The sequence below is a fragment of the Diaporthe batatas genome (genome assembly GCF_019321695.1).
Source record: "Diaporthe batatas strain CRI 302-4 chromosome Unknown Contig00001, whole genome shotgun sequence".
Taxonomy (NCBI): domain Eukaryota; kingdom Fungi; phylum Ascomycota; class Sordariomycetes; order Diaporthales; family Diaporthaceae; genus Diaporthe; species Diaporthe batatas.
This window is the reverse complement of record NW_025408548.1, coordinates 3,187,182-3,200,543: the sequence shown is the minus strand read 5'-3', so window position 1 is coordinate 3,200,543 and position 13,362 is coordinate 3,187,182. Positions and strand designations below refer to the sequence as shown.

The 13,362-nt window shown below is 56.6% G+C and overlaps 1 protein-coding gene across 1 annotated transcript; it reads right to left on the bottom strand.

Annotated features, from left to right (window-relative positions):
- Positions 1 to 5,423: 5,423 nt before the first annotated feature.
- Positions 5,424 to 10,012, bottom strand: KVR01_000032 (uncharacterized protein). The gene is made up of 2 exons (XM_044794387.1): positions 9,209 to 10,012; positions 5,424 to 9,131 (listed from the first exon to the last, which is right to left on the bottom strand). Exon 2 carries the CDS (start codon positions 7,524 to 7,526, stop codon positions 6,297 to 6,299), a length of 1,230 nt encoding a protein of 409 aa, XP_044649981.1. The 5' UTR covers positions 7,527 to 9,131; positions 9,209 to 10,012; the 3' UTR covers positions 5,424 to 6,296.
- Positions 10,013 to 13,362: the final 3,350 nt, after the last annotated feature.

Here is a 13,362-nt window from a genome sequence, read left to right as displayed (position 1 = left end):
ATGTCGATCATCTTCAACATTACTATCAACCACCTTGCACATTCTAGGCAAAGAGATTATCAAGATGTCAAGCATGACACCAGGCACGGGCTCATTTCTCCAAGAATCATGGCCTACATCCACACAGCCGCATTTTCCAGCATTAACACCGGGGGAGTATTTCAGCTCAATTATACGTCAACCTGAAAGGTCAATGTAATCAGCCTTGTGACAATGCCCCTCGGGTATGCGCCTATATCGGCATTGTGGCACGGCAGAGCGGACGGAAGCACCTGAGGCATAGAAGTCTGTATGCCCGTACCGCATCAATGTAGGAACACACACACACCCACACACCCCCCCCCTCTTCGAGTCTCCTGGGCCGCGCGAAAGGTCGCACGTTGTGCTGACTGCGGGACCTACTGTACTGCATGTGCATCCTGCAAAAATCTGCAGGTGTGTCCCGGAGAGCCCAGGTGATTGGCCGGCTGGGTTGATAGTCAGTCAGCCCAAAGATAGGATAATGCATGGCGTGTAACACACCCACCCCCATAATGTCCTAACGTAATCCTGCTCGGATGGTTGCGGCACGGGCGTGGTAGATAGTGCTGGCCATTTGTGGAAGTGCGGAGAGACAGGGGCGTGCGTGGGTGCTAAGCTGTAGGATTGTGCTTCGAGAAAGGATCGAAGGGTGGTGTTGGTGTGTTTGCTCTTGGGTGTTCTTCTGCCTGTTCGGCCCGTCTCTTACGCGAGCTGCCTAGGTAGGCTGCCCTGTCGAGGGAGAAGGGCATATCACGGGGTATGTACTTAAATACGTGCTTACTTACATGTGTAAGTACGGAGTACCTAGGTAGATACTCAAGTAGTAAGCTGACTGCAATGAAACCATCGCCATCAACCCCGCCAACACAGACGACTTCAGGAGCACAAACACACCATGAAGAAGCACGATCAGAAATGTTGCTTCTGGGAGATGGCTAGGTAGATTGCACTGAGAAAAGAGGACAGACGGACAGACGAGGGACAAACGGACGCCGCCGTGGCCCTAGCTCTCAGTGTTTCCCCAGCCAGCCAGCGTGCCCCAAGGCCTTCCCCGCGGCGGGGCAGGTCACAGCTGATTGGGCCCTGCCAGCAACCTCCTAAGCGCCTGGCGTCCACCCACCTCCCCGATTTGGGCACTTTTGCTCATCCTTGACTGCGTCTCTGCAGGCTGCTGTGCGAAAAAGGTGCATCCAGCACTCACTCCGTCAGTGTTGCAACCCTCGTGGCCTTCCACACTCCAGGGCTCCCCAGGGTTGTCGGGTCGTCGTCAGTCACATGGCCTACTCCTCGACGCCTTTTGGACATCTGAGCATCTGAACATCTGAGCAGCTGCCCTGCACCGATCGAGTCACGATCAGGCTCGGCCCATTCTTGCAGCCCAGCCCGGCCCTCTGCTAGCTCTTTGTGAATGTGAAGAGATTCCGATGCCACCACCAATGGACTGCCTCCGACGGACTGCGAGGCCAGCCCGCTGCACATTTCTGTTCAACCACACCGGCTGTTGGTGCTGACTGCGGAATAGCAAAGGGTGTGCCGTTTCCCCATGCCATGGCTTTGACTGGCTGACTGGCTTGACTGGGTGAGCAGCGGGCTCCATCATCCACCGTCGTGGCATTCACCGTCATGGTAGGGCTGACCTGGACCCCATCCGAGGGCTCATCGCTGGGCTCCAGGGCTGGTAGAGGCCGCAGTAGCCGCAGCTCGTGCGTCATGCAGTGTCCAGAGCCCTTCTCACCCTCGCTGCTACTCTGCCATCGCGACATCTGGCCCCCAATTATAGAAACTGCACGGTTCGAATCCATCCCACATGCTCGCTTACCCATGGCGCAGGCACACACATGCAGTGACAGTAAGCAAAGGGATGCGCTTCACGTCGAGGGGAAGGGGGGAGTGCATCTAGGACACTCAAAGTACCGTGCCGGCAAACATACAGCCTCGAAACCAAGACATTATGAACAAGTTTGAGCCGCATAATAAACATGTATCAGATGCCACGCAACTGACCCAAGACAGACTCGACAAGGGCAGCCCTACGGCCGGCCCATCTGGCGGCCAGCGAGCCCCAGCCCTTGCCCTCGCCTGCTCGCCCATCACACGCATGTTTCCTTGAGTGGCAGACTGCCCATGGAGAAAGAGGACCGAAGGGGTCGTCAGCCCTTGATACCCACCGGGGAATGTTGGCAGCGGGCGCTGTCCTGCGAGATCATCCTCCTCCTATGCAGGCGCTTAATTTTGGATTTAGGCTTCAGACTACCAACCCGAGCCAGTGTCACAACGGCCCCCAAGAGACTTTGCTCTAGGCGCTGAGGCCAATGATCGCCCCCCCGCAAGCCTCGACCAACACCCACTCCCGAGGTCTCCCACTACACCATGCACACACTTGTTGTAATAAGTCAAGTAGTAATTAACAAGACTTGCACACCCACTGACAGCTATCAGCCTGCTGCTTGCACTAGAGGATTCGTGGTGAACCGCCGTGCATCCGATCCTGCTGCACCAACAGGCGGTTGAGATACTTAGTAGCCCCAGCCCGCCGACGGCACATCCGGTGACACGTTAAGGGAAGCAGATTTACTTTCTGCTAGCTAAAAGATGGGACGGAATCTCTTTAGCCGGCGCACACGGGCGAGAGCGAGCACAGGGAGGGCCCGTGGACCAGGTGCAACGGGCACGGGACGCGGCCGATCCGGGGCCCTTTGTTTTTGCCCGCACGTCTAGCTCGTTATCATCAATGCATGCATCCCAATTTCCCCCAGGCATTTGGAAATTGTGTGGTGGGTGAGTGAACTTTTGTGAGGCAACACTCGCAAGATATCTTCTTATTCTCGCTTGCGTCGAAGGAGCGCTGCTCACTTACCACCAGCCGCCCCCGACACTGCATCCTCGCGGCGCAGCAGGGAGGTGTACTTTGCAGAGGGGAGCGGCGCGGCAAAATATGGTTGGTGTGCACATATGACAGTGGCGTGCAAGTATCTGAGAAACAGTTTCAGAGGAGCACATAGGGAGGAGGGGTGTGTCTGCGCTCACCCCCCCCCCCCCCCAAATTCAATGATCCAATCTCAGAGTCCCTTGTCCAGCCTCACCAGCCACAACCAGCATTGGCTCTGATATTCAACGCACTGTGCTTCATATGCTACACCACAATATTGTGTTGTACAAGACAAATGTGCCGGGTTCTGTCAGTGCGAGGGAAACAAGCGACTGCTGGATGCAAGGGATCGTCAGAGAGCCTATACCTGCCGCGTGGAAATGCCTGCTTCCCGTTTCCCTGTCCGGCCCGTGCAGGCGTGGCGACACGGGATATATAACAGCAACTGTGATATAAACGCACACAACTCCACCACTCGTTCTGTCAGTATGCATGCCGACATGCAACAGCCAAACCTTATCTTGGTATTGACTGACGTGTAATGCTTTGGGCCCCGGCCCCGGGGCAGTGACGGAGCAACGCCGCGATGAGACGGTATCCGTATCCAAGTATGCCGGCCGCGCCGTCGAGGATTTGCCCCCTCTGCTGGACATTGGTGATGTGATAACGGCAGGGTGTATGGTGGAGTGGAGGCTGAAAGAACATGTCTCAACAACAGGCCATCTGCCCTGAGACTAGTACGGCTGCTGTGTCCCCTCACTTTCAGCTCCCCCTCGCATACACGGGCACGGCATGAGGGCCCTAGTGCGGCCCGAATACGCGGTTCACAATATCGTAACCACGAATCATTAGCATACACACAAAGAAGAACGTTCGAATGGGCGTGGGGATGGATGGACGGGGTCAGGAAACACCAGACCCGCAAAGTCCACCCATGCAGCTTAGTAGAACCATATTCTAGCGGTGACGCAGGGCTTGGGACGAAAGGGACTGACCGACGCAGGCTCGCGTTTCGTCTCGTCTCCCCTGGGGCAACGCAGGGCTGAGTTAATAAGGGTTTCGAGCCGAAGCGGCCCCTATAGCATCCCATACTAAGTAAATACATTTCACATTTCCTTCCTTCGCCACGCGAATCAAGCAGAGCGCGTCGGCGGCGCCGAGCTGCCGACGGCGGAAAAGACACACGCAAATAAGAAAACCACCAGCTTGATCGGAGGAACTGCCCAAATAATCCACGAGCAGGACGAGAACCTGCCCCAACGCCGCAAAATCAAAGCCAACCACTGAACGGCAGAACCGAGAGAGGGCAAGACCAGATGAGAAACTCCTGATCGACAGCACGCCGAAACATGCAGTTGACCCCCCTCTCGGATCCAACAATCACCCGTGCCACCGCGTCGTGATCCTGCTTCTTCTTCTCCATCACTGCAACCAGATGAAGGACTTCGGAAGGGAAGGTGTGGGCAGAGGTGCGAAAGAAAAAAAATTCTTGCTCGTTCCTGGCTGAATTGCAGGGTGCAGGGTAGCATGAAAAAGAAAATGAATCGCCAATCCTGCCCGTGTGTGCCCATGCTGCCATGGTCAAGGTCAAGGTCAAGGGGGGGTGTGGCATAAGCAGCACAGAAATTAGGGTTTCCGCTCCTTTATTTTTTTGGTTTTCGCATTATTGGCAAAGCCACAATATTTAAAGTGGACGTGTGAAATAGAAAGAAAAGAAAAAAAACCATTGGCATTTGGGTGAATTGAAACGGACAAAACAAAACATTGGTCGAGTGTTTACTCTCTTGACTGCCAACCCCCGGTCTCGTAATTTCCCCTCAACCACACACACTCGCCCAGGGGGGAAGGAAAAGAAAAAAGGCAACCAACGTTGGGCTCCAGTAGAGGATTGGGGCCCAACCGTCTCATTTCAGCGCAACGCCGTGTTGTGTGTCAGAGTGTCAGGAGTGTGCACCACCACACGTCGTCCCCGTCGAACACGGGAAGGAGAAAATAAAATGATTGCGACAAGATGCAAAATGGAAACTCAATCGGAGGGGGGGGCATGGGGGCGGCGGTTGTGAACAGGGGTGGGGAGGGAAGCACAAGAGATCGGCCTGGGGGTCACACTGTGATATGCTTTCTTAACCTGTCAACTCCCACAGCGTCGCACAGGACGGCCGGTGGAAGGCTCCCACAGGAGGTCCCGCTGATTGACGGGCAACCAGCCTTGTGCGACTGATAACTGGTCACGCCCGTACACCCCCCACGAGCACCCGCCGCCTGTCAAGATTCAGTTCTACAAACGCTCGAGGTTCCCGAAACATGGGTTTTGGTCTTCAACGTGATGTTTGACCGTCGCGCATGTACGTAGCAGGTGCAACTGAGACCCGTGGGCTCAGAAGGGCTTAGAAGGGCTTGGGTGTGGAATGCCACCAGGTCCTCAGTACTGGCGTGATGGGCGCCCTATGGCTGGCTACACCTTCCGCGCTCATCTTATTCGTCACATGTCACTATCAGTCAAATCACCATCAGAAGTCGCAATTTGCTGCTGTTCAGAGTTCCAAACCTGGAATTTGTTCACGCCCGTCCTATCTTCACACGTCTGTTGTTCGCAATAATAGACAATATCGAGAGTAAAGGAAGTGGGTATCTCCTCCATCTTTGCCACACACCATCAAACGGCCTGGGAAAAATACAGAACAGATCCTAGAAAAGAAACGCACCCAAACAATCAGGCAGGCGTCCGTGTGGTCGCGAAAGTGATGCCGGTCACAAGAAATAGAACAGCACGTTGTGCGCCGAGCGATGTTCCCCATTTTCCTTCCAGAACCAGACACGCAAACGAGAGACGTAAAACCATCCATTCCATTCCATTACAATTTCGCATTCGCTTCGTGTCGTCGCTTAGCCAATTATTCCCATCCTAGCAGCCAAGTATATCCCGTGTTCCCTTGTTCCCCATTGCCAGTCGTCGTAATCGAGTCGCGGCATTAATTCCTTGAATAAAAAAATAGCTTTTGTGTGTCGCCAGGCACAAAGTAAGCATTCAACGGTGTCTCGCTGACCCGTGTCGTCCTTGCTGTTGCGCGTCTGTGGTGAGGCCCTTCCACTGGGAGGGTAAGGAGCCAAATATGAAATAACATCCCTGGGTATCATTGTAAAGACCAGAAAGATGACAGCCACCCTTTGAGACGTGAGTCTCTAGACAGTGTAGATGAGACCAAAGTAGTGAAAAAGTCCCGCAAAAGAAATCCCCGCTGGTCTGTGAGCATAATAGTACAGGATCGGTGTATGGTTTTCTTGTCTTTTTTTTTTCTGGTTTGCGCCTTGGGTGTCGAGCACAGCGGTGGTTCGGGCTGTGCTGCACGTGCGTGCTTAGGCGTACTGTGTGTGTGAAGTTGGCGACAGGTGGAGTCGGGTGGTCTTATTTAGTGGGCTGCCTGAGCACCTCCTCGCAGTTGGCGTCAAACCGCATGTTCCAGAGGCGCACCTGCTGCATGAAGCGCTCCGACTTCTCCAGCTCGCGCTCGCGGCCAAACAGTGTCTCGACGAACTCAATGCCTGAGTTCCTGCCGAGCTGTTCCTTCTTCTTGCTCGCCTTCAGCATGGGCTGCTCGCACGTCTTGAGCAGCTTGCGAAGCTTGTCCGTGATGCGCTCGCCCGACTCGATGAAGTCCTCAACCATCTCCCTGCTGTCGAGCAACCGGATCCGTGGCACGCACTCCTTGGACCTCTTGATCTTTCCGGCAAGCTGGATCAGCAACAGCCACATCTCGCCGGCCATCTCGGAGATCGGGGTCGAGGGGCCGTGGGTGTAGACGGTCCAGTCGTAGATCCACTTGCCCAGGCTGTTTGCGTCAAACACCGAGCCAAGCAGGAGTATGGGCTCCTCGGTCGGGTCCCAGTTCTTCAGGGAGTAGCCAGGGGGGATGCGATACTTCTTCGCATCGGACTCGGTAGCCTTCCTGGTCGTCGGCGGGGCCTTGTGAGAGCTGGCGGGCCGGGTGGTCTGGGGCCGCTGGGGGATAGAGTGCGAGGCGCGCCTGGTGTGTCCAGAGGAGCGGCGGGGCGGCTCCTCGTAGTAGTGGGGCACTTCGTACCTGTCAAAGTCATTGTTGGCCTGACGGCGGGATGAGGCCTGTGGATAGTAGTGGCGATCAGTTGCGTGCCCATCAACGTGTCCAGAATAGTAAAGACCCTCATCCTGCCTAGAGTGGCGCTTGGGCCTCGACCGCGCGGGTATCACGTAGGTGATACCGTTGACCTCGACGTATTCGTCCTCGTCGGATTCCCCATGTGAATCAGAGGCCCGATAGTAGGAATATGAAGACCGGCGCTCGCGCTTGGGGCGCGTCGTCCCAGAGAATGATTGTTTCCGCGATGATCGCGTTGCACTCACATTAGCAGTTGCGGCGTTGGTCGAGTAGAGCCCATCGCTGTTGTACCGCGGCGAGAAAGCTGCTGCCGGGCGCGGACTCGGGTAGTCGTTCATGCCGCTGCTCATGTGCCTGAAGTGCGCCCGCGTCGCAGGCCGTTGGGGAGTGGAGGCGTAGTATGCAGGTCCCCGGGGAGATGGAGTCGGCGAGGGGCTCGCGAACTCGTCCCTGTAGTAGTATCCGGCGCCAGAGGCCCCGTAGGGAGAGTGTCCGTTCATCTTCCTGACTCTTGCGATGTCTCGCTGACACCCAGCTCGATGTGGGAAAGGAAAGGAAAAAAGACAGAGAACCCCGCGACCCGGCTGTGTGTCCCCTTATGCGGCAGTGTGGATGTGATGATGTTGATGTGGTGTGGTTTGTGATGTGGATTTTCCCGTCTCAAGCAGCTCGAATGTGGCGCCTATGTCGGGACGCATGGGAAAGTGAAGCCTGTCACCTTGGTATGTGGTCGGTTGGAAGAGGAGAGGAAGACCGTCTTCTGTTCGCGAACATGTCCAAGGCTTTTTTGGTGGAAAATCAAACCGTCCGCAGGAGCGAGTTGGGCATGGGGGCACCAAAGCACGTCGCAAAACGTCTCTGATGGTGACTTCTGGAACAGACTGGATCACTCGGGGAGCCCAGTCACTGCGATAGGGTGAGGTAAGCGTGGTTGGTTATGTCAGAGGACGCTGGTGAGGACGGTGTTTGTATGTTGAGGTTGGCGGAGGCCAAGGTGGCAGGACGAGACTAAATGGTGTGGTTGGAGATTTTGGGTGCGAAGGGGGGTATTAAGAATCAATCCAGCCAAGACCAGGGCGCGGAGAGTGAGCAAAAACAGGTCGAGAGGGTGTCGAGTGGGCGGGCAGGGATATCCCAGGCGACCCCCTGTAGGTGCGCTAGCCGGGTTGAAGGATGAGTGAAAATGAGCTCCGTGCTCAGATGCTGGGTGCCAGGGATGCCAGGGATGCCAGGGATGCGTGCCTCGTGGGGACCTGGTGTGACCGGCGGTGGAGGGGCGTGTGGTTATCAAAGGACCGGCAGCCAAGTACCAGAAGTCCAGAAATACCTGACCACCCTATTAGTCACCCCTGCCAGAACCAGCCACAATGTTCCACACTGTCCAGAGGGCAGCCTGGCAGTCTGGCAGCCCGCGTGGTGTCTGAGCTCTGCCCCTCTGCACCTCTGCACCTCTGCACCCCCTCTGCCCGTCAGCCTGTCTGCGCAGCTGCTCGATTGTTCAGTGCTGATGAGCCAGCCAGCAACAGCCCAATCACACAAAAGACCTGACGCAGTCGCAGCGCCAGCAGTCTAGGCTCAGCTGCAGCGAAGCACCTGAAAATAGAACGAAAGAGGGGCTGCGCAGGTCTGTCTGTCTCTGCCTCTGCCTCTGCCTCTGCCTCTGTCTCTGCCTGCCGTCTGCCGTCCAACGCCGTCCGACGTTTGTTTCCAGGTGAGGAGGATGCGCAGACGAACCTCGGTGAGAGCTCACCCTGATCCTGAATCCTGGTCCCTGGGCCCTGAGCCCTGGTCCCTGGTCCCTGGTGCAGAATTTTGCAAAGGTAAAGAAATCGATACCGCGGTGGCTCAACGGTGTGCCAGTGCTCAGGCTGTCAGTGTGTGTGAGTGAACACAGCTTTAATTTGGACGACCGGGTAAGCGAAATTGGATTTGCACAACGGCCGGGATGGTCCACAATGTCGCGGCTCCGGATGCCAGGTTCCAAGACCAGGCCCTGTGAAAATTCTTCCTTGTCGTCACGTCGAGGAATGCAAATTCGATATCCAACGACCCTGTTCTCCGTGACTGCTGTCGCCGCGGCAGCGTGGATACGATGCTAGTGTGGTCTGGCAATACACTACTGTTAGGTAGGACTCGGGAGAGGTGGACAGACAGTGGGTTCACATGGGGATGAGGCCCGCACCCAATCCTCCCTCCGCAAACCTAGCCGTTCCGGAAGGTCGGGAACGTTCCAAAAGACGTAAACACCCCTGTCGACGTGGTGTCTCTGGGCCACGACAAGACGACAAATACGAGGGCGGCCAAGCCAGTCTGCCAGTCTGCCAGCCTGCCAGTCGAGGTGACTCGAGCCGGCCGATGTGTTTTGACGCGCGTGATCTGTTGAGGTTGAGCCCCGGGCGGCCTCAGGAATACAGTTCCCCGGACGTCGAGCCGGTGGCAAAGGCAACACGCTGGGTGGAGGCGGCCAGATGGTGGCGGTCGGTTTATGGAGCGAGGCGTCTATGCGGTTCCTCGTGGGCTGCAGGGCCTGCCATATACGACCACGGCTGTGATAGTATCGCAGTTGCGGAAGGTTGCAGGTTGTGAGGGAGTGCGAGACACAAGGCTGCTCCGGACCTCGGGACCAGAGGTGAAGCCGTAGCCGTGGTGGATGCCCGGCGGTTTTCGTAGAGGCTAGAGCAGAGCAAGAGACCTTCGGGTGTTGTCAGCACTATATAGATTGCTGGTGACGCCAGGCTTGCCCTGTTTTCTGCCTGTGTGAGGGAGGTGCAGGCGAGATATCTAGGCGGCAATGGGGATGACAGAGGTACACACTGTCTGACAGTCGTGCCCGAGGCAGAATGACGGGAGCAATCACCAGGAGGATGGTTTCGTTTCAGGGGCAGGAGACGTGAAGGGTTAACAAGAGGACCAAATAGACAACGAGCATGACACAAGTGGGCAGTATCTACAAGCTGTGTGAATTCGTTCACGTCAACTGGTCCTCGGCAGCATCCATCCAGTCTGACGGTCCGCCTGACATGATCTGTGACCCTTACCAAGTGGTCGCCCTCTCGTGTGGTCGTCATCATTTCTCACACCCCGCCTCCACGTGCACATCTCGCATCCTACACCATTCTTATCGGCCGCGTCCTGACAACCTTGGGTTCAACCACACAACCTGCCATGACCTTCCCCACCTGGGCGAGCCGGCCGGCCACTGCCCAGGCCCTCATTCAAGTTAGGCCCTTGCGCGGCTCTGGACCTATTGCCGCCGTGTGTATCGAGTGAGGATCGATCGGCACTGACACGCTGCGGAAGGGCCATCTTGGCCATCTCTCCTGCAGCTCGGTCGGTGCCAGGAATTGCTGCATCGGACCCCAGAAGCGGGGTTGGCTACTGCAGGTAACGGCAATGATGCGCAGCAGCATCGCTGTCTGACACTTTGATACTCTATCACGACCGTCCCGGTGGCAAACCTCCTCCTTATTGCCGGGTTCATCGCAGGTCCTAGCCGCCCCTAATGTAGGGGTTTGCAGGATATGAACCACCTAGGGAAGGCCCGAGCACAGTTAACACTTGGCCGCGATCCCCGGCGGAAGATTTCACGAGGGGCTGGAGGGGTGTTCATGCACCACTGGCAGACTGGCTGACTGGCCGGCGAATGGGAGGGATTCCTTTTCCCTTCAGGGCAGTCCCCCGTCAGACCCGTACGCCAGCCCGTCTTTTCCAGCTCGCCCAGGATCCTCCGCCCCCGGATCTAGACAAATTAGTCTAATCAGAACCAACCTGGCAGCCTGGCAGAGTGGCTGTCTGGTCGGCGGACGTGGACTCCAGACGCGTTCAGCTGGCCCCCAAGAGCCGACCTCTTCCAACTCCCGCTGTCCCGCTCAATGGAGACCCTCATTGTGAACGGATTACAACCCCTCGGCGGCCTGACAGGTGGCCGCAGACGGGCGTCTTCCAACTTTCGCGGCCCTTTCTCCAGCCCACCGACCGGCCCACCGGCCAAGCGGCCAAAACTCAATTCAATTCACTCGACTCGGGCCTGTCGGGGTCATCCTGGGGTGATCAATATACCCGCAGCATTCTCTCGGGCTGTGTCGTCTGACTCGGCTCGAAATGATATGGCCCCCGCCTCATACGCAGGCACAGGTCCTTCACACCGTCGTGAAGGGAATAACAGGCCGTTGTTTCGACATGGCCTGCATCCAAGAGTTAATATTAACAGCATGGTGGGAAAGGGCACCGTGTATGCGGGATCCGGGTTCGCCGGGCTCGGTCTCGGCCGGGTGACCACAGTCCAAGACGGAGACTGCCCAGGTGCGTTCGTCTTGTTCATCAGGCAAACCATCGTGGCACCAGAAGCAATGCTCAAAACCACAGAGACATGACGACATGGTGGGTGGATTCGACCCCGTACAGTACTACATAGTATGCGTGGCACGGCCATGTCGGCCGGGCAAAAAGCAACAGCCACACCTGGGCAGAAGGCCTCTGGACAGGCCTCGAACATCGTGAGCTTCCCACACGCCCCCCGCCCACCGAGCCGGCTGGGTGTGTGCATACACGGGCCGGCCCCATTTCATCACCCCTCCGCTGGCGCTTCTCTCATCGTGCAGACAATGGTCACGCCAAACCCCCGGATTGATTTGCGAGGGCGTCCCAGGTCTATGCACGAGTCCACATTTCCACTTCTTTTTCCGCCATCGATGCCCACTGTTTTGGCTTCTTTGATCCCGGGCCAAGGCCCAGTCTGGCCAGTGCAGCTGTCATCTTGATTTCACTGCGTCAGGTGCCCCGCTTGCCCGCCTCCCAGGACCTCCCTCTCTCGGCCCGCATCATTCTAGAAAACCACACGCCAGGGGCCGTCGTCACCTTCGACTTTGCGGTGAGACAGCATTGACCGACAGACAGACCAGGGTTCCTCGTCCCCTGATCGTCGTCATTTGTTTACATACGGTGTGCAAAAAAAAAAAAAAAAAAAAAAAATCCCACGTCGTCCGACTGGTCATTGTCAGGAACAGCAGGAATCGTGAGTCACCAGATAGATGCTCGCCTCAAAAATGCGTCACAGGTGATGCAGGTTGAGTGGTGTGCCTCTGGGGCGTGGCATGCTGCGATTATGCGTTGAAGCCCAATTTTACAGGGCGAGCACTCGGCTCTCTCTTGCGCATACAGTCCTCGGACACGACCACCCCTCCTATTGGAGGCTTCAGACTCATGTCCTGATCGGTCAATTGCTGGCCAGCAGCTCTTGCGGCAGCATCACTTTTGTTCCGTGCAGCCGCCCTATCGGCTGCTGCAGATACCAGCCAGTGCCTTAGTGAGGATCCATTCCTGCGGGAACGTGGAGACTCACCTTACCCACCGGCCGGCTCCATTGGACGGCGCGCCCTGTCAAAAACCTTCGCTCACCTACTTTTGTAATTTTCCTAGCCGCTGCAGGACACCGTCGATTTTTCAGCCCGTCGGCGTCGTTCTGGTCTCTGGTCTCCATGACGACGGTGCGGTGGATGGGCTAGGCTTGCAGGGCGAGAGGCATTGCTGCCCTTCGTGCCATCTACAACTTTGCAACGCCTTGCCGTCAGTTCGACAATCACGCACACCGACACTTCCAAGGTTTTTTTTCCCACGCTTTGTACAGACCATTGGCGCCCAACGCGTCCTTTCTGAGGGTGGCTTGCAGGGCGATGTCATCATTTCCTGCCCCTCCTGTTTGTCGGTACAAGTAGTATTCGCTACCGGACGGGACCCTTATCTCTCCCTCTTTCATGCAATGCAGCAAGGTCTGTAAGTGGACACGCCTGGTTGCCCCAGCATGTAAAGCAGCCGCCGAGTCTTTGTGGATACCATGTGTGTGGGTGGACAGGCATGATTGCTCCACCTGTTGCCCTTGTGGCTGTGCGATTTTTCTACCCACGTCCATCTACTCCTGACATTAATTGCCAGTGGCCGCCGTTGCCACCGGTGCAGGTCTATCTACATTGCACCTTGCTGGTCAGGCTGTCACCGAGCAACATTGGTCTAGGTGCATGAATGATGCTGCTCGAGGGCGATACCTTGGTGGAAGATGTAATCGGGCTCACTGGGTCGCGCAGTGATCGTCGATGAACTCCATCTCCGTCCACGGGCAGATTACAGAGCAAGCCATGGGCAACTCTTTAGGCGAGGCACTCTTGCAGCCCAGCACTCGTGACAAGGCAGGTGTGGCGGCCATATCTCCCGAGGTCTTCTGGTATTACTTGGACGATGACTCACAATGTTGGGCGGCTCTTTTACCCAACATCGCCCATTGTAAGACAATGCTGCAGTTGGCGAATACTCACTGCTAGGAGGTACATCCCATTCTGGCAC